Source organism: Pogoniulus pusillus, chromosome 36 (assembly GCF_015220805.1).
Source record: "Pogoniulus pusillus isolate bPogPus1 chromosome 36, bPogPus1.pri, whole genome shotgun sequence".
In the NCBI taxonomy this organism is placed as follows: domain Eukaryota; kingdom Metazoa; phylum Chordata; class Aves; order Piciformes; family Lybiidae; genus Pogoniulus; species Pogoniulus pusillus.
This window is the reverse complement of record NC_087299.1, coordinates 10,450,656-10,471,560: the sequence shown is the minus strand read 5'-3', so window position 1 is coordinate 10,471,560 and position 20,905 is coordinate 10,450,656. Positions and strand designations below refer to the sequence as shown.

At 45.2% G+C, this 20,905-nt stretch overlaps 1 protein-coding gene across 5 annotated transcripts in view; it reads left to right on the top strand.

Annotated features, from left to right (window-relative positions):
• The first annotated feature begins 2,459 nt into the window (after positions 1 to 2,459).
• DHRS3 (dehydrogenase/reductase 3) overlaps positions 2,460 to 20,905 on the top strand; it is a 29,159-nt gene continuing 10,713 nt past the window's right edge. The window contains exons 1-3 of one of the 5 annotated variants that reach the window (XM_064172199.1): positions 2,474 to 2,591; positions 4,665 to 4,876; positions 5,021 to 5,170. In XM_064172199.1, the coding sequence (XP_064028269.1) occupies positions 5,021 to 5,170 (150 nt within the window). In that variant the 5' untranslated portion in view covers positions 2,474 to 2,591; positions 4,665 to 4,876. Of the gene's footprint in view, positions 2,592 to 3,099; positions 5,171 to 5,207; positions 5,430 to 20,905 lie in introns of those variants that run through there. The other 4 variants (XM_064172200.1, XM_064172198.1, XM_064172204.1 and 1 more) reach the window with 4 other exon arrangements.

Below are 20,905 nucleotides of genomic sequence, written 5' to 3'. Positions count from 1 at the left end.
CCTTTACATTATCTTGCCTAAATATGAGCAACAGATTCAGTTTTAAGCTGGACTACTACATTTAGGCACTATTGTGGTTAAATACTTGGAAAGGATAAAGACCTCTTTTGAGTGTGGTGCAGGAATGGGTCATTCAGGGACAATCTACATCTAATCCTATTCGGAATAGCCATAAAGCTGTATTACACTTCTGTTAAGAAATACAAACCCAGGGATTTAAATGGGTAAGTGGAGGCCAGGACTGAATGAGGTTACCACTGAGATGTAGTACATGACTGCCCTGCTGCTGGAGTGACTGGAACAAAACATAGTTTGGAGTGCCCTGCAAATGGCTTAACCTAACGTGCTGGGATTTGAGGACCTTATACTTTGGTTTGAGTGTGTCTGTACGAAACGTTTCAAAACACAAAATCAGTTGCACTCCTAAGTGTTAGCATTGGTAACTGATGTAATGTTACCAAATTAATAGGCCTGCTTAGTGACTTCTCCAGTGCTCTGGTTAAGGACTTATGTGTAGAAACATAAAGGGGATTCACCCTGGGACAATTTTTAACTTAGGCATAACTAATATATGATATGACAGATTCTTGTTGCAGACTCTCAGAATCCCAGCATGCTGCACAGTGGAAGGGACCTGTTGTGATTTGAAATGTGTCTGTGATGATTTATGCATCAAGATACTGCACTCAGGAACAAATATACAAAAGAAAAATCTAATTTCTTTTAGCTCATGTCCTTTTATTTTTAACACTGCTCCTTATTTCCACACCAGAAAATTGTTATATTTTTTCCCTGTCCAGTCACTTGAGTCATTCTTGTTTAAACCAAACACTGAGCTCTCTGTATAATTTCTGTTGCCCTGACAGAGTTTTTGGACTGAGAGGGATATTGCAGTGCCAGGTGGCTCCCCTAGCTGCGTTTCTAAAGGTATTACTGTAAAAACACACGGAGGTACTAAATGCTGCCAAGCAGCAATGGAAAGTCTCTGAGCTCTGGTGCTTTTGGGTGCAGCTAAGCTAAGGGAATACCTCCTGATTCCAACAGGATGTTCAGATTTAGAGTTTCTGGTCAGAACACTTAACTTCTTCTCTTGAAAACCCTTTTTCTCCTGACACTCGATAATAGAGCAGTGATAGTCACATAAGGCAACCTGGCATTTAAAAGTAAGAACACTTCAAGTCTCTTGCTAAGTTTTTGGGGTTTTTTTTGTTGTTGGTTGGTCAGGCTTTCCTGAAAAGTTTAGTGAAACTCTTACCAGAGCTGAAAATCAAGGATTTAGATAGATGTTGTTGATGTTTAGTGTTGAAAAAAGTTCTATCTGATAGAGGGTTTAGATGTGAGTGGCATCAGAAACTCGATTGCTTTTTTTTTGCAACCAAATAACCCTTGAAGACTGTTACCACATGGCTGCTCGGAACACCTGTCTTTAAAAACACCTTTTTGATTCCAAAGCATAACACGGAATTAGTTTTCAAGGGCATTCAGCTTCCTAACTCACTAATATTGGTTGTGCAATATAACTTGGCTGCCTGTGTATGGATGCCTGGACTCACAGACTGCCATTGCAGCGGTGCTTTAAATCGAGGTGAAGTCGGCGGCGATTCTGGCTTGTGCCACTAGATGGCTGCCCAGGACAGTGGATAGGGCTCCAGACCCCCGGCGCTAGCGTGTGGGACTGGAGTCACTTCGGCGCTTCATTGAGACATACGCTCCTAACGCCAAGGCTCTTTCCAGCTCAGCTGTGAAGACAGCAGTGTGGGATTTGACATCCTTGAGTATCTTTTAACAAGCTCGAAGCTTTGCATATTAGCATATTTCTGCTTGCTGCCACAGCTAACTGAGCATGAACAGCTCTCAGGCCAATGTGCAGTTAGATTCTCCTCAGCAATGCTTCAGCAGGGCAACTGCAAACAGAGCTTACCTACATAATGCTTAACTGGGCAAACAACGACGTGGGGGACCTAGCTGGCAATACACTTTGCCTTTTCTCCCGTTACAACACAGTTTAAAGTGCCATGGAGACCTAGTTTAACATGCTGTGATGACCTTCTGGAGTTGCCACTCTGCCCTCGTAACTGGGCAAAAAAGTCGTGGAAAAAGAGAGGGAAAACCCAAGCCTTCGTTGTGAGAGTCACCCTCCATTCAGAGCCTGTCTGCTTTATTGCCCCCCACCATTACATCACCAATTTGCAGCAACACGTGTCTTCCAGCTCGGGAAATCCATGGCTTGTCATCTTGTCCAGGAGAACTGTTCCAGTGCTCATGGACTTTGCTGATTATCAGCCCAGGCTAGATCCAGCCCAGCAATCTAGGACTAACAGAAGTTTTGCCTACTGCAGCAGCTTATCTCAGGCAAGCAGCTCTCTGCTAGTGCCCCGAGAGGCAGAGCTGGCTCCTTGAACTCAGCCTTAACCCTGACTGTTCCTGGAACTGCTTCTGCCTGGGCGCAGGGCAGACCACAGCCCCTGCCCGCTGCTGTGGCTGTGCCGGGCAGGAGCAGCGCCAGTCTGGCCACTCCCGGCGCCCTCAGCTCCAGCTGCAGGCCCAGGGGAAGCGCAGCCTCAGCCTTGGGAGACTCAGTGTCTGAGAGCGTGAGTATGTGTGTGTCTGAGAGTATGTGTGAGTGTGAATGTGTGCTTGTGTGTTTGTTAGTGTATGAGTGTGTGTGAGTGTGTGTATATGTGTGAGTGTGAATGTGAGTCCTTGTGTGAGTCTCTGTGTGTGTGATTGACACTGAATATGTGTCTAGGAGGGAGGATCAGTGTGTGATGGTGTCAGTGTGTGGTGCATAACTGTTAGTGAGGGAGTTGTCAGTATGTGCCTGTCACTGCATGGTGGTGGTGGGTGGTGGTGTGCGACTGCCTGGGGGCGGATGTATGTGTCCGTGTGTGACTGTCACTTGTGTGTGTGTGTCAAGGTGTGCTCTCTGTGTCAGTGTGTGTGTCACTGTGTGAGTGTGTGACTGTCACTGTGTACTCTATGTGTGACTCAGTGTGTCGTGTGTCACTGGTGTGTGTGTCAGTATGTGTGTGTGTCCCTGCATGCTCTGTGTGTGTGTGACTCAGTGTGTGTCGTGTCACTGGTATGTGTGTGTCAGTGTGTGTGCTCTGTGTGTGTGACTCAGTGTGTGTTGTGTATCACTGGTGTGTGTGTGAGTGTCACTGTGTGCTACACATGTGTGTGACTCTGTGTTGTGTGTCACTGGTGTGTGTGTGTGTTACTGTGTGCTTTGTGTGTGTGTGAGTGTGTTGTGTGTCACTGGTGTGTGTACTCTGTGTGTGCGTGTGTGTGTCAGTGTGTGTGGTGTGTCACTGGTGTGTGTGCTCTGTGTGTGTGCGTGTCGTGTGTCACTGGTGTTTGTGTGTGTGTGAGTGTGTGTGTCGTGTGTCACTGGTGTGTGTGTGTGTGTGTGTGATGTGTCACTGGTGTTTCTGTGTGTGTGAGTGTGTGTGTGGTGTGTCACTGGTGTGTGTGTGTGTGTGTGTCGTGTGTCAGTGGTGTTTGTGTGTGTGTGAGTGTGTGTGTCGTGTGTCACTGGTGTGTGTGTGAGTGTGTGTCGTGTGTCACTGGTGTTTGTGTGTGTGAGTGTGTGTGTGGTGTGTCACTGGTGTGTGTGTGTGTGTGTCGTGTGTCAGTGGTGTTTGTGTGTGTGAGTGTGTGTGTCGTGTGTCACTGGTGTTTGTGTGTGTGTGAGTGTGTGTGGTGTGTCACTGGTGTGTGTACTCTGTGTGTGTGTGTTGTGTGTCACTGGTGTGTGTGTGAGTGTGTGTGTCGTGTCACTGGTGTGTGTGTGTGTGTGAGTGTGTGTGTGGTGTGTCACTGCTCTGTGTGTGAGTATGTGTGTCGTGTGTCACTGGTGTGTGTGTGTGTCGTGTGTCACTGGTGTTTGTGTGTGTGTGAGTGTGTGTGTCGTGTGTCACTGGTGTGTGTGTGTGTGTGTGAGTGTGAGTGTGTGTGTGGTGTGTCACTGGTGTGTGTGGCAGTGTGTGTGCTCCGTGTGTGTGAGTGTCACTGTGTGCTCCCCGTGCGTGTGCGGCGGCTCGCAGAGCGCTCTGGGGGAGGGGAGAGCAGCGCCAGCCACTCACAGAAACAGTAGTTGAAATCTCCCCAACACTTTAACTGTCAATCAGGCTTAATGGGGTATAAAAACTCCCCAGCGCCGCGGCTGTGATAGGCAGAGGGAGCAATAGGCAGAAATGAGTAAGAGCCAGAGCTGAAATAGTGCACGGCATCATTCCTGCTCTGATCACAGGCACTCCAAGTGAAAAAAAGCCAGGAGAGGGGGCAGAGAGAGGCGATTATCAGCTCAGCCTCTGCAGCCAGCCAGGAGAGAACGTCTATAGATATTTATAGATATTCAAACAAAAAAAAAAAAACAACAACCTTGCCCTGAATAGAGCCTTTCTTAAAAAGAAGGTCCTGGCAATTCTGTCTTATTTAAGCAATTTCCTGAGTCTAAGAATAGCAGTGAGCTGCCTGGAAGGCACTGCAGGCTGAAATTTGGAGACATAGGCTGCTTGATTTTATTTTTCCAAGTATCAACGCCTTCTATTTGGATACTGGATTTTTATGTCGGCCTTTGAAGCAGAGGGATGTGTGGTTACTTCTAATTTTTACTTCGTTGTTTTTTTCCTTTCTTTTAATTTTAAAAACCTGCCTTCCAGTTCCAAAGCAAGGAAACCGTTCTACCTGCGAGTGACAATCCCAGAGGACACCGAGCAAGAAGCAGGGAAGTGACTCGGTCTTCTGCACTACTTTACTCTTACCCCGATTTTTCTTAGAGGGAAAGAAGGATTTTTCCAGTCCAAGAATCGCTGGCTCCCCGAGCTTTGGAAGGGGGTTGAAGACTTGTCACCCATCTGGGGGTGCGTGAAGGGTATTGGCTTTTTTTTTTTTTTTTTTTCCCCTTTTTTAGCCTGGTTTTGTGAAGGGTTGGAAGAAAATTTTGCCTTCCTGACTTGCCTGGAACAAGAGGATGATTTGGAAGTGGCTGGGCGCTTTGTTGCTGTTCCCCGTGCAGATGGTTTATCTGGTGGTGAAAGCTGCTCTGTGCATGGTGCTGCCGCCCAAGCTCCGAGACCTGTCCGGCGACAACGTGCTGGTCACCGGCGGGGGCAGAGGCATCGGTCGCCATCTGGCCAGGGAGTTTGCTAAACGAGGAGCCAGAAAGGTGAGCACCGGCGTGATGGGGAGGGGAGGAAGCTCCCACCTGCCGCTGCTGAACAGGGGAGTGCTCCGTCTCGGGACTGGAAAGCCTTTGCCCTCCCCGCTAGGTGGGATAGATGGGAGCACTTCGGGAAGGGGAGAAGAAGCACTCAGGTGGAAAATCCCTGGCGCGCTGAGCCATTACCTTGACTTAATGTCAGAAGTTGCCCGTTCCTCCTTCCCTGCATCCTGTCTCTCCCCATCTCATCCAAGAAAACGTGAAGGTGAGAAAGGGGCCCCTGGAGAAGTCTCTTCTGGTGACAAAGGGGAGGTTTTCGCGCAGCCCAGGCTCCCTGTGGCAGGGAAAGCAGAGCTGTGTGCTTCCCAGCGTGAGGCTAGCGCTCACTTGCATTTCTGTTTACGAGGTTGCTTCCTGGCAGCGCTGGTTGCTGGGACTGTGTACAAACAGAGGGGCAGCTGGCTGCTGGCCCCAGCCCTGCAGGCTGAGCACATCTCCAGCTCTCCTTGGGCACAGCCAGCCTGCCGCTGTCGCGCGTGTCACCCCAAAGGAGAGGGGCTCGGCTGGCGAAGGGGCGACCGCTGCGTGCGGGAGGGCTCTGGATCTCGGTCCTAGTAATGCTTTCTGTCGGGGAAGTGGAGAGCAGAGTCCAGCTGCACCCCGGTCGTTTGCCATTCACGAAATTGATTTCTTGTGCTTTCCGAAGTCCCTCTTACTTGCTTTTCGCCAGCCCAGTAACTGTTCAAAGGTAAGATGAATGAGAACCCAGGAAGCAAGAGAAGCACAACATGAGTTGGAGCCAGGGACTGTTTGCGCCTTTCCTTTAGGAAAGGGAATGGGAGAGAGGCTGAGAGACTACTCTGTCTGCACAGCAGCCCAGAAATGCCTGTGTAGCTGGCGTGTCCATTCTCTAGTTCAGGACCTGGCGGCTTCCCTTGCAAGGCTGGGTTTTTCATAAGTACAGGTGCCTCCATGTGAGTGAGTCATTCAGGAATACAAACCCCACACATCTGAGATGTGGCTTGAGATTTAAAGTTTCTTCTCTCCCTTTATGAGTAATGAACAGGAGGAATCATGAAATCAGACAGCTCTATAAATCTCCATGTGAGAGATGATGAATGGGAGTAAATAGAGAATAAAGAAGAAAGACACGGAATGAGTGGATATTTAAAGAAGAATTTGCATTTCGTTTGGGGTAGTATTTTGTCACTTCCTTACACATGCATTGCAGTTTTCATGTGTGGTATACAGCTATGCTGGCATACAACTTGGAGGTGTAAAATATGCCAGCACTGAACTTTGATGTTTGTATATGCTTGTGTTTAAACACCCTGTTGAGATTTACAAATTCTTGGAAACAGAGCAAACAAATTGGCTGCCCTTTGGACCCAAGCGATTTGCTGAAAGTGTATTTATATTATCTGCTAGAATACCGTGCTTCATTATTTATTTATTTAGTCCCTGGTTGCTATGCTGAGCTCTGGTATTGAAGTACCGCTATTCTACAGCTAATTCAAGAGCTGCTGAGCTGCAGTTGAGCTGGAAGCTGAACAATGGCAGCCAGCCTTAATGAACCAGGTGACATGGGCCACAGGGAGAGGGAGCTGCTGAAGACACAGAGCTGAGGGTGAAATGACTAAACGGGTATAGACTCTACTTCATTTGTGTGTCTTATCCACAGAATCTCTACATATCTGAGAAGGAGAGGATAAATGAGAATAATTGCTGGGAACTTTTGTACTTGTCTCATATGACATTGTGAAATCCTGTGTGGTTCCTGGTTATTGTTTAGAACTTTGGGGAGTTTTGCCTTCTGGGTTTTTTTTATGTCTGTCATCAAAGTGCTTTGTTTTTGCTTTTACTGAATCTGAACAGGATTCTCCTTTCAGTTCTCTCCTGGCTCTGCAGCAGGTCAAAGATGTCACTCAGCAAGTCTGCATCCTCTCTGGTAGTGGCACTGCCATTCTGCCTTTGGTAGTGGCACATTTTCCCTGCAGCACTACAGTAGGCTTATTCTGTACCCCCATTCACATTTTTAATTGCAAAATTACTACCTGGATGTGATAGTTTCCATTCTCTTTGCTGTAGGATTTTCTTTCTTTCCTGCCTTACCTGCTCAAACCTAACTTTGTGAATCCACTGCAGCCCCCACGTAGAGTGCAAGACCTCTGCTTGGCACCACTCTTCGATTTTATGCTTAGACAATCAAACAGGATAAAAGAAGGCTGGAAGTGACTAGCAAGGAATCTTTCAGTAAGGCTCATGAAAAATGACTCTTCTGTTTTCCTGTTGCCTTCTTACTCAGTTCACTGTCTTACGGCGCTTGAATTATTGATCAGCATTAACAGTGCATAACAGACCCTGATTACCAGGCGGAGATATTCCAAGTTTAGAAAAACACTTGCACCAAAGGCCTGACATTCTGAGGCTGAGCAGAATGTTCCACAGAGGTGAATGGAAACACATAGTGACATAGAGATTGGGGTTGTAGGAGTGGGTGTGCAGTGTATATCTTGGGAGAGTCACCAGAGCGCCTGCGCACACAGACATAGTGGCAGAGTTTTGGAGGTAGGCGGCGATATATAACCATATTTTTGAGATTAGAATCTTCCCAAAGACAGGTTAGTTGAGACTGGTAGTATGGGAAACTTCCTCTGATAATTACACTGGGTTGGGTCTCATCTTACACTTCATCTTTATTTTCAGGGGCTGGTTTTGTGAGTGGCAAATGAGATGTGTCTGAGCAGTTTTCCCATAAGGTGACAAGTGTTGCATCTCAGGTCACAGTTTGTCACATCTGCAACTTTTTTACTGTAAAATTTGATCTTGCATTTAAAGCTATGAACATGGCAAGAAATAAATCAGAAGAGGGTTTATGCAAATGGAAACACTGTGTCTTCTCTTGATAGACAAGCATGGAGGCTGAAATTGTCCATCCAACAGAAGTCACTTGGGCACGATCGCATAAATCCATCCTGATTCCTCTAATCCACCTCCATTCTTTTAAGTCAGTGCTCTGCTACTGTCCCTCAAATATGACCTGGGCAGATAAATGTCCAGGAAATATTTTCTTCTAAGGTGATGTTTATTTTCTTGTGGTTGTCATTGCATTGGCCTCTGATGAAATGACCAGAAAGGGGACAAAGTGGCATGCGTTGTATTTTCAGTTACAGAGGTCTGTATCTTCTGAGGTTTCCAGTTAGGACTACCAGGAATTTTTAGACAATGAGAGAGTTTAATCATACAACCATAGAATTGTTTAGGCTGGAAGAGACCTTTAACACTGTTGAGTCCAACCATTAACACAACACTACCAAATCCACTGCCAAACCGTGTCCCTCGGCACATGGTTTTTAAATACCTCCAGGGAGAGTGATTCAACCACTTCCCTGAGCAGGCTGTTCCAGGGCTTGGCGACCCTAAAGCAGCACAGAAATTGTTCCTAATATCCAACCTAAACCTCTCCTGGTTCAACTTGAGGCCATTTCCTGTCTTCCTATCACAGTATCACAGTATCACAGTATCACAGTATCACAGTATCACCAAGGTTGGAAGAGACCTCGCAGATCATCAAGTCCAACCCTTTACCACAGTGCCCAAGGCTAGACCATGGCACCAAGTGCCACATCCAACCTTGCCTTGAACTGCCCCAGGGACGGCGACTCCACCACCTCCCCAGGCAGCCCATTCCAGTGCCCAATGACTCTCTCAGTGAAGAACTTTCTCCTCACCTCGAGCCGAAATTTCCCCTGGCGCAGCCTGAGGCTGTGTCCTCTCGTTCTGGAGCTGGCCACCTGGGAGAGGAGGCTGACTCCCACTTGGGTCCAACCTCCTTTCAGGGAGTCGCAGACAGCCAGAAGGTCTCCCCTCAGCCTCCTTTTCTCCAAGCTGAACCCCAGGTCCCTAAGCAACTCCTCACCAGACCTGTTCTCTAGACCCTTCAGCAGCTTCATTGTCCTTCTCTGGACCTGTTTCAGCACCTCAATGTCCTTTTTGGAGTGAGGGGCCCAAAACTGAACCCAGTACTCAAGGTGCAGCCTCACAAGTGCCAAGTACAGGGGAAAATCATTAGATCATCCGTCCTTGTTCAGGTGTATAGTAGGAGGTCAAAGGATCCATGCTTTCAGGTAGAACTTTTTGAGACCTGCTTGCTCACTCTGTGTTTAAATGCTTCCTGCAGGACTTCCAGAAAAAAATAAAACCACCTCAGTGTGCTGTATGGAGAGAAGAGTGGTTCACAGATGATACTGGACATGTTAGTGTTATGATGAGGGATGAGTAGCACTGCATTTTCTCTGGAAGTACTCAAGTATTGCAATCCAACTTTCTTGCTGTTCCTTGGAGATGTGTCCAGATTCTGAAGTGGCAGCTGAGCAGTTACTTTGCTGCTGCTGAACTGCCAGAGAAGTGTGCCTTTTTGCTTTTGGGTCCTTCTTGGTTGCTTGCAAAATTCAAAGTTTTCACTGTTGTTGGCTTTAACCCTTAAGAATTTTGTCTAGACCTTAAAAGTATTTGACCAGTAAAGCATCACCTCTGCCTCAGACTCTCACACTGGTAGCTTTGTTAAGGCTTTTGATGTTCTGTGGTTAGCCAAACTGGCAGAGTGTATCTGTGCTAATGAAACAGGAGAAGGAGAGATTTTTATGAGTTTATGATTTAATGCCTATGACTTCCAAAGCCTGATGGTGTTTTGCAAAGAACATACTGTATAATCAAGTTAATGATGGCAAAACTGGGCCCTTTGAACAATATTTCCTGTGTGCAAGAACAACCCTTTACATATGTGAGTGGTCAGGGGCATGCAGGGGCTGAATGGCTTCATTCACTGGTGTATACTGTTGAAAAATGCTTTTGGTTTCCTTGAAGCCATTTGCTTTTCCTACAGCATTTTCTATTGTAGTGCCCTTGCCAGAGAGTTGTCAGCCCTGGGTTTGATGATCCCCAGTAATTCCTATGTCATTTGTATGTCTTGCTCTTTGTAAGGGCATTTCCTTCACGTCCAAAATTTTCCCTTGTAATTTCACTTTGTTCACAGATTATTTAATCTGGAGCCTGATTGACAGGAAAGAGATGATTTATTCTTAGACATTCTGAATTATTAAATGTCACCAAAACCCAATGAAAGTAACTTAAAAGAGTAAATTTACAGGATAAAAACAGATTCTCTGCCTGTAGCATGCATTTCAGTATCCAGGGTTATCTGGCAGTGATTTGGCAACTGTTCCTTAGGCCTTTCCTATTGGGAGATTGGTCAAAAACCATTGATTTTCCTTAGGTTTTCTATTTACATTGAGATTTCTGCACTTAGAAATCAGCAATAGGGATGTTCATTGACATAGCTACAGGGATCTTGTACAGCTTTTCTAGTGTTGCTTTGTGATCATTTCTGTGATCTCAGTTTCTTTCAAAGTGTATATATTTTCTCCTATTTTGCTTTTTCCCTCCCTCCAACCAGCTGTGGTATATTTGCTTTTTTTGGTAACTGTAGCTGTTGATGAATGACCAAGAGAGCTTCTAGGGAATCAGGAGTGTTTTGGCATGAGAGATGTCTCCATAATACCAAATGGGTTAGGAGCAGCCCTGGCCTTGTGTTGTGTGACAGCACTGCAGAGGAGAGTTGAACAATTCCCACTGACCTCGTGGAGAATTCTTCACATTCATCTCTGTGCAAGAAGTGAGCTCATAAATCCTCTGAAAGATCTCTCTCACTGGTGTGTCTCTGGACATTCACTTCCTGGATTGCAGGAGACTGCAGCTCAGAGGTTTGCAGTCTTGTGCAGAGGATGAGGTAAGCAGTCTGGAACACCAGGACAGACAGGAGCTTTCCCTAGATGGCAAAGAGCAAGGATCACCAAGACAGACAAGAAACGGAAGCCACCTCGCTCCGGCATGGAATGCACCACTCGATAGCCGTGACCTCGCTCTGTCAGCACTGTAGTCTAGACAGTTCTGTCTGCAAGGTTCTTGGAAGAGGATGGCAACATGATGGGCAGCTGTAGAATGCCACAGAGGCAAGAGAACAGCAATTATTATGGGACAGTGAATAAAGATCCTGAAGGCACTGCTTGGAAACTTTGGCTTTGAAAACTGATCAGAGATTTCTGGTTGTTCTGGTGTTGTTTGTATTTTGCTTATATGGCTCCTGATTTTATTCAGGCTAAGAGAGAGAAACCTCCAAACTGAAATCTCAACTGTTCTTTCCATCATTATTTCACAACATTTTCAAAGCCAGACCTTAATGCCTTCATTCAGGAAAATGCCTTTTTCATTCGAGCATGCTCTCCTCTTTCAGTTCAGTTAGAATTGGAATGGTAGTAAGAAGTCAGTGGAGGAAGTAGCACCAAGGAAGGGATGGGAGCTGTACAAACCCACGCTGCTGCCGAAACCTGGAACCAGTTTCCCTCAGTGTTCCGCTGAATTCAATAGAAATGAAAACCTCAGAGGAATTTCAGGTGCCAAAGAGCCTTGTATAATTACAGAGTTTTAGCTGTGTGAGATTTTAGGCTATAAATTATGTCTAGGATGAGAGTATTGCAGAGAGGTTATGTAAAAAACGGTGTCAGGTCTTAGAATTTAGACAGTAATGGAAAATCTGGCAAGTTTTGAGATGAGTTTTTACAATGGCATGCTCCTCCCTCATCAGCTGCCTCTGTAGTTCTAGGAATACTTCACTTTGGTCTTTATGAATCATGTTGAGATATTATTGTCCTGGTTTTTATAAATTAGTGTAAGCCTTTTAAAAACTTCTTTATAGCATGTGCCAATGCTATATGGTAAAGGATTAACTGCCTTGTGACTAGAGCTGGAAAGGAAATTTATACTCATCTCCTGAAGGGAGGGCAAAACACTGAGGCTGGTGCTAAGTCATTCCAGGCTGCGACCTTTTCTAAGGTGTAGGAAGGACAAAAGCTCTCAGTAGCTCACATGGGTTTCAGAAAGAGTTCTAAGAACACATCCATCTCTGATTTCACTTTCAGAACCTGCAGAACACTCTTATTAAACTGTATTTGAAGTTAGCTCACCCCTAAAGAAGGATCTGACAACATATTCTTAACGCAGGAGTTTATTCTGCCACAGAGTCCCACCCACATGAGCTGCACTGTTCCAGACCTAATAACAGTCCTGTAAAAAGGTGTGTCACTTCTGAGAACCTGCTGGAGGACTGGGGAAGGGATAAGACAGCATGCATGAAGTAAACTCAGTAAGTCCTTCTGCTTGCTGCCTGACAGGTTTTAGAGCACAGAACTGTAGAATCCTTCAGGCTGGAAGAGACTTTAAGATCATTTAGTCCAACCATTAATCTAACACTACCAAGCTGACTGCTAAACCATGTCCTCAGAACCACATCTACACATCTTTTAAACCTCTCCATGGATGGAGACTGCACCACTGCCCTGGGCAGCCTGTTCCAGGACTTGACAACTCTTTCAAGGAAGACATTTTTCCCAATATCCAAACTAAACCTCGCCTGGTGCAACTTGAGGCCATTTCCCCTTGTCCTCCCATTTGCTACTTACAAGGTGCCACCACCAACCTGCTTCCAACCTCCTTTCAGGGAGTTTTAGAGAGGAAGAATATCTTCCCTCAGCCTCCTTTTCTCCAGGCTGAACAATCCCAGTTCCCTCAGCTGCACCTCACAGAACCTGTGCTCCAAACCCCTTATTGGCTTTGTTGCCCTTCTGTGGACCCAGTCCAGCAACCCACTGCAGCTGGGCCAGTCATCAAGAAGTAATAACTGATTTCTAATGTGTATCTTGTCATTCTTTCTGAGTTCAGAACATGAATAGACCTGATCTGGCCACCCCAGAGGAGATCAGTTCTGATAGAAGGAGAAGACCTGATTGAAAATGACATCATTTCAGCACCGAGAGAACTGGTTTTCCGTAGAAGGTGATTAGTCACCACGCACTTGCTGTAAGCAGGCACCATGAACACCATGATCTAACCTAATGAAATCATAAAGCCTTTAAAATTATGTTTATGAAAGAACTCGAAGTTCTAATGTGCTTTGCCAGATGCAAATGCAGTGTGCAAAAGCACAGTTCAAGCAGATGTGGAGTTGGCCTGGTGCATAATAACGCTTAAAAGGCTGAGGGTAAAATTGACAAATTCTAGCACTCAGAGAGCCTCTGAACACTTTGTATGCCTTGTAGAGATACAGAATGACACAGGAGTCCATGGATCTCTCTGTAGGAATCTTGAAATGCAAATGAGCAACTAAACATTCTGGAATGTCAGTCTGACAGGGCTCAAAGTGGGAAGAAGCTTGGTGTTTTCTCTATTGCAGCTATTGCTGTGTAATGAGGATATTTACCCAGAGTGCAAATATCAGGTTCTAGGTAATTAATCTCTCCTGCTGTGCATTGGAAAAATGAACTGTTCTGTTCCCACATAGAAACTGAAGAGTTTCAGGCATATTTTTAGTGATGGTTACTTTAATCTCAATTATGTTTAAGCACTTAATCTTACAGCAAACTATTAGAGCATGTCAGAACTCAGCAGTAACAAGAAGTATGTGAAAAGAATTGGGGAGTGAATGTTTTTCCATGTCATGCAAAATAATATATGAATTTGGTAAACAGTGAGAGCACAGAGATCTGGAAAGGCTTTTTTTCCCCTCTAAAGATTATATACTGACAGCAACTTTGTTTAATGGCTTCCTGTTGGCAGCTGGCTCTCTTCTTGACTGAATTTAAGGACGGGCAGAAGAAGCCTCGTTTCAAGTCGCGGGCTTAGATGGCATTAAGCGTGTTCTATGCGCTAGTGCCAGGGGCAGCAGTTGGGATAACATGCTGAGTAAGTGTCTCTGGTTGGCAGGCACAGCCAGGATTTATCAGACATCAGATCTGTTGATGTCTGTGCAGCAGCATTCTGGCTGGAGCTGCTTTAGCTTATAATTTAGAACATACCTGTCTTTAGTTACTGGGGATGTTGTAAGGAGAGTAAATAATGTTAACAAGAAGCGGAGCAGGCTTGTCCCTCCTATCAGCATGCGGCGATGCCACGCGAAAACGCTGTCCCAGTGAGACCATGCTTTGTGGGCACACCAAAAGCTATCACTTTTTAAATCACTTAAGGACTGCCATCAGACAGTTAAATGAGATTCCCACGAAATAGAAGGATTGTGTCAGTGCTGTAGGAATTCAGAAAACCCTAGAATGAATCCTATAATGCACTGAGTTGGAAGGGACCTTTAAAGGTCATCTAGTCCAATACCAATGCAGTAAGCAGGGACATCCACAACTAGGTCAGGTTGAAGGAAGTTTGAAAGGTGAGGTTATAAACGTTGTTGTAGCTCCTTGAAAGCCACTCATGCAGCAGAAATTATTTAGCAAAAAGATGCTAAATGAGCTGTATGAGGATGAAAGAAAAGGTGATGCCTAGCTCAGGAGTTACAACATAGATGCAAACCAAAAGGCAGCAGCAGGCTGCACTGGTGGGGATTGTGAAATAAGTATTTCAGCACCACCCATTTACCCGTTCCGTAAGTATGGGTAAGGAAAGGCATCACAGCAATGGAAGTTCTAGGGTGAAATTTGAAGAGCAACACTAAAGAGCTCTGGAAAATGTTGAGAGAGGGATGGCAAAAAGCACAAGGGGTATTGAAAATCAGTGCTGGGAGGTAAAGACTGCAGTAGAAGCTCTGATGCTAACTGAAAGGTGACATAGGAAGAATGCCCTTAAAGTGAATACAGAGGCTCAGATTTGGAAAGCTTGAAGAGGAGGCAGTGAAATTCAGAAGGAGAGTTGACCTGCTCAAAGCTGTAGATGAGGTATATGATCTTGAGCAGGAGGGATGGGCCAGGTGACCACCAGCAGTCCCATCCAGCCTCAACCATTCTTTGACTCTGGGGTCTTAGTCTTAGCTGTACCAAAGAAAGGAAGAAGACAGCTTTTCTGAATTTGACATTTGACAGGATGGTTTTGGTCTATGATGTTTCACCTTTCTCACATGAAATGAGAAAGGTGAAACTTATTTGTGTGGGTTCATCACCTACAGTGACTTGTAAAAGGTGCTGCTGTGTATTTATCTTGCTTTTGTGTCATGAGTCTGGCACAAGCTAGGAAAAAGTTGTCTCGGGTTTGCAGAACTCTTTCTACCTGAAGCACTGACACGTAGATAGTTTTTCTGCACTCCAGAATGGATTAAGCATGCTGGTGAGCTAAGTCCATTTAGTCTGGCATGGGGATTTGCTTTAAGAGTGGCTGTAGGCCCTGCACAAAGACTGAAAATGAACAGTCTGGATAGACGGAGAGCTACAGCCCCCCGAGAGAGAACAAACTGGGATTGTGAAACCTGTGTGCTTATCAGGAATATAAAGCAGGAATTATTAGAGAGATCTCTTTAGCTGGGCCCAGCCTCGGTTCTTCAGAGCATCATGTCAACAGGCTGAAGAGGAGAACAAGTCAGACCCAGGCACTGCCAGATCCATTGGCTGATAACACTGACGCCAGTAGAAGAGGGTCAAATACGTGTTGTTTGACCTCCATCCCAGTGGGGATTAAATTGATTCTAATTAATAGACTTGGGAATAGATGGGTACCTTGGCAGAGTTTGTAACTAATTTAAATTGTTCAGCCTATTAGCTTGGCCATAAACTATGCATAATTACCAAAGGATTTTGTGGACAGACACCCTTATGTTGCCACCTTCTTAATTACGATTTATTGAATACAGTGCTACAGAGCTTGTTTTGATTAACATAGGGATTTCTGTGCCTGACATTGCTTGAGCAAATGTGTCAGTGCTCCACTTGTGGCCATAAAATTGTGTTTGAAGCACCAGTGCAGCTCTGCTGAAATCAGTTATGCTTTATGTATGTGGCTGTGAGAGGAATCTGCCTCTTAGTAGGTAATCAGTGGAGTTACACCTCTGAGTGTACTTAAGCAACATAAAATTATACGCACTTTGAGGCGGTATGAAAATAATACCTGGACATTTTCTGGGCTGTGATTGTCATGTAGTAGGGCACACTTTGAGCCAGAGGTTAGAAAGAGTCTGTATCAAACCGAGGTGGCAGTTGGTATGAGCTGGCTAATGTATTTCATCCCTTATCTAACTGAAGCAATTTGGAATAGGTTTGACTTCTTCGGTTCGTGCTCCTTCTCCGGGTCAGTGCAGATACCAGCTTGCACCAGCTGTATCCATAGGTACTGTCTGTCTTTCAGGAGTGTTCTCCTGGCCAGGAAGTCGTGGACTGACCCTGCTAGAGCTCCTCGAGTGCTGACTTGTATCAGAACATGAAAACTTCAAACACTGAACAGAATCTTTTTTCAGGGTTCCTTAGAAGCTCCATTGAGCAGCAAATGCCTCTTGCGCAGCCAGGCCCAGGTTAAAAAATCAGGAATTACCACTCAAAAAAACCCAAACCCAGCATGATGTTTTAAGTAATTAGAATTATGGCTTTGTTGTCTGCCCTTTGAATCACTGGGGACACCCAAGTCACATTTTCAAGATTTTCTCCATAACTAAGGAGCAGCTAAACGTGCTCCACTTTAACTGAAGGCAGAAACTGTGCATAATATTTTAACTCTGGGCACTAGATCCTAAGAAAAACCTCAGACATACTGGACTTAAAATAAATGAATGGGAGTGGGAGATACTGTTGCAAAGATTGTACACTTCACCTTTCTCTGCCCTTAAAAAGAATGGATCAACAATAAGAGCAGACAATCAGATATTTTCTACATGAAGATTGAATTGGTGTTTGTCTTAGATATGTCATTTTAATCTCCTTGCTAGCAGTAAACAGAGACTCCTTGGCTCTGATCAGGGCAAGACGTGGTGGTGTGGAGAGGGAATGAGAAATCCTGACATTCACTTTCAGCAGCTTGGCTTTATGTTGACTGCAAACTAAAATTTCCTGTGCCCTAGCTCCTAAAAAAATCCCTTGCACTGAAGGACAAAAATCAGCTTCACTGCCTTAAAGAGAAGAGGTCATACTTCCAAGTGGAATATTAAAGACATCCAGCTGGTACAAGTACTTCTTTCCCAAAGTGGTCATAGAACAGAGCTGGCTCTGACTACAGTGAGCTGTCAGAAATGATGTAAGAACATTTCCAAGGCTCCTGGGAGAGACGGGAGTCCTGTCTGACTGAACTGAGCTGTTTGATTTGGGGGGCTGACATATGCTGATTGTGCAATGTTGCAGAGTGTTCTTTGTGTTGCTTGTTATTTGATTTTAATCCAGGCCCCTTAGAGACCCTTGTCTGTGTTGTGTTTATGTTTGAACGTGTGCTTCATGGAAGCAAGAGGTTTGCCTCTTTAAAAGCAAAACATTAAGCCATCAAAGGGGGTTTCAGGGTTTCATTTCCCTAGGTGATGAAGTCCCACTGCTGCAGATTGCTCTGTGGCACCTTTTATGCTGGAAGGAAGTGTGTGCAGTGTGTGTTTGTGTGGGGGTAAGTTTGTGCGTGCCTGGTGATCTGGCACCTCACATCTCCTTTACAGCCTGGAGTTCAGCAGTGGGTCAGCCAGCTCCTAATGACATCATTACACTTGTTTACTGCTCACACAGAGGAAGTGCTATGCTGATGGGTTTGACCACTGTCATTATCTTATTTTGGTCCAGAACATTTGCAAAAGCAGACATTTAGAAAAGCATCTTACTCCCATAAAGAGATTTTAGTTTCTTTCCCGGAGTTCAAAGGGACAATCGAAGATAGAAAATCCCTAACCGTTGAAATACTAAGAATAGTAAGGAGAGTCGACCCCAAAGGCTTCTTCAGCCACTGGAATCATCAGTAAAAGCAGTTAAAATACTTTTGATTTGCTTCTGCGTCACAGGTTTAGGCCAAAGTCTCTTCTCTCTAGAATCAGGTGATAGGATGAAAGAAAATGGCCTGAAATTGCATTGGATATTGGGAAAAATTTCTTCACTGCAAGAGTGGTCAGGCACTGGCACAGGCTGCCCAGGGAGGTGGTGGAGTCACCGGCCCTGGAGGTGGCCAAGAAGTTTGTGGGCATGGCACTTTGGGACATGGTTTCATGGCCACAGTGGTGTGGTGTTGGTGATTGGACTGGATGGTCCTAGAGGGCTTTTCCAACTGAAACAACCCTTTGATTCTCTGATTCTGTCACACTGTTTCAGGATCTAGACTCGTAAGTGCAGTTTCACTGATGACGGTACTTGAGATTTCCCACTGCTGCGGGTCAGTCAGCACGCTGTAGACCGTTTGGCTCCCGCAGTTGGGTCTGGCTTTTGTGTAACTGTGCATGTTTTTCAGAGCAGTTCGAGGCTGTTGTGCAGTGAATGTGGGTCAGCCACAAATGGGCCCGGTTTGCAGGGCTCAGTTTCACACACTTCACAGAAGCATTTTGCAGATCCTCAGTGCTCTGCAGTCTTCAGGTAGGCAGAAAACCCTCACGGCACAGAGCTGTGTTTGTTACCCACTTTGAACACATTAAGGGCTCAATATTCTAATACTGCCCCTCAGCTAAATCCTAGGTACTGACGAGGTTACTTGATACAGGGAAGCAAAGTTTATCTCATGTTTTAGTCAGTGAAAAGACGCTTTTTGGCCATGCTGTACCACTTTGGGGATGCTCTGGGAGTTTACAGTCCTCCAGTTCCCATCCTCCTTCTTCAAATGAATAGGCTGAGCTAAATATGTCCTGAAAACTCTCGTTTGTGCAACAGATGAAGAGATTTGAGAAATTCTGCCCTGCTGCATAGCAACACCGTTAAAAACTAACAGTTGAAATGTACATACAAAGGTAGGAGAGCAGTTAAGCATTTGAATATTGAAGCTTTTTTCTAAGCAATATCTTTTATTTCTTTCACTAAAGTAATTCCAAGAAAAGCACCTTTTGACAGCTTTTAGATAGCTTTAAAGTGGTAGCAGTGCTCTTTTTTCTGGAGGAAAACAAGGAGGCCTGTGAAGGAGCTTGCCTGGAGCTGTTGCTAGTGTGCAGTTTACGTATGAATTTAATGCAGGCTGGTTTAACTCTCAGTACTTCTTCAGCAGCCTCATGGGAGGAATCATTTTTTTCAGTCAAGAACTGCATCATATTATGCATGTGGCTGGTCTGGAACATATTTTAGGCCTTGCTGGAGGGTAGTTTATAATGACAGTGTTGGAAATGTTATTAATCCTGGTCTGGTTTTGTAGGAAGCGCCTTCCAGTTTAACACATTTAAACCCTTCCTTCCCCTAGTCTTTCTCTTCTGTGATGCTCCTACAAGAGACGAGGTTGTCTGTCTGCCTGCGTCCTCCTCTGGTTTGTAAACATTCCCTGAGGCTTTCCTCATTTTTCAGAGCTTCTGACAATAACCTTCCCATTTTGCCCAGCTTATTTGTCCATTCTGTGAACGTGACAGTACAGCGAGATGCAAAGTCCCCGTGCCTGGTAACAGCTCTACAGTGGCACCCCACAGACCTACATGACAATGTGGAGTAAACTTAGCTCCAGTTCACAGCTCATGGATTACTGAACAGAGCTCAGAAGTGACCCAACATCAGAAGCTAATTAAGTTACCTTTCCAGTATAGCCTCTGTAAATGTTTTATCTTTTTTAAATAGAGCTTGCAGTGGAATTTTCTATATTGCCCCCAGTAAGTAAAGTGCTGATGGAGTATTTAGAATGGTTTAGCTTAAAGCAAACCCGGAAATGATCTTATTTTGCTGTTAGCTGCGAACCCAGCACAATTGATCAATTTGTAAGGTACACAGGAGACTAACCCTTGGAGTATGTATGTTGTCTGAAAGGTGGTGAGGCAGTGAGACCCCCCCAGCACTGCTCATACAGACAGACTGGAAAAAATAGCCCTGTTCTCTTGGCACCCACTTTGTAGCTCTTTAATTCTTCTTAGGCCTGGTCTTTCCCTTTTGCTAGTCAAAACGCAGGTGACTTTTCAGCTAACTCAACCAGGCAATTACAGGAGTTCCTGTGAGCCAGTCAGGTGACGGGTCCACGTTTTTCATCTCACGTGTCCCTTAGTTCTAACACTGCTCTGTAATCTAAAGGTTTGGTTTTAGCTTTCCAAAACCAAACACTCCAGCAGCTCAGGGTCAACATGACTTTCCATCATAGTAAATGTTTAACTGTGTTACATGAACATTTAACCTGCCACATGTTAAGAACCCTTTGCCTTGAGAGGTCTATGTAAGAAGTACAGTGAAGCGTTTTGGAAGGAAAACTCTGCACACAGCAGACCTTCAGCTCTGTTGGGCCACAACGTTTCTGTCAAGCAGATCCAGTGTTTTTTCCCCCTTTGAAATATTATTTACAGACTTTCTGTCCCTTCATCCTGGCTGCTGTGTTTGCAGTGCAGAAGGGCTTTCTGCACCTGCATATTTACCCTCCCCACAATTTCCTCAGATCTCTGTGGACGTTTTTATGTGAGCCTGGATCACAGGGACGGCATGCCAAGGAGTTATTTTTGACGGGATGGAGTATGATATTTCTGTTGGTAGGTATCCACAAAGCCTCACCTCTCATACCTAACTTCAAAACTTTAGCCCTCTCCCCACCCCCAAGTACACCACTTCTTTCTGTTTTGCAGCCAACGGATTTTATTGCGGGATAGTTCTTTGTGTGCTTTGGTTCCCTGCAGCAGAGGCTGCTTCTAACACATGGTGTGGCAGACATTCACCATTAAAAATCTGTTGGTTCCCCCCGCCCCAAATCCTTCCCTGAACCTTCGCAGTGTGACAGCTTGTGGCCACTTGGTGCTTTTGTTGGAACGTGCACTCCATTTGACCCTGTCCCAGCGTTAATAGGATTGTAAAGGCTGACTCC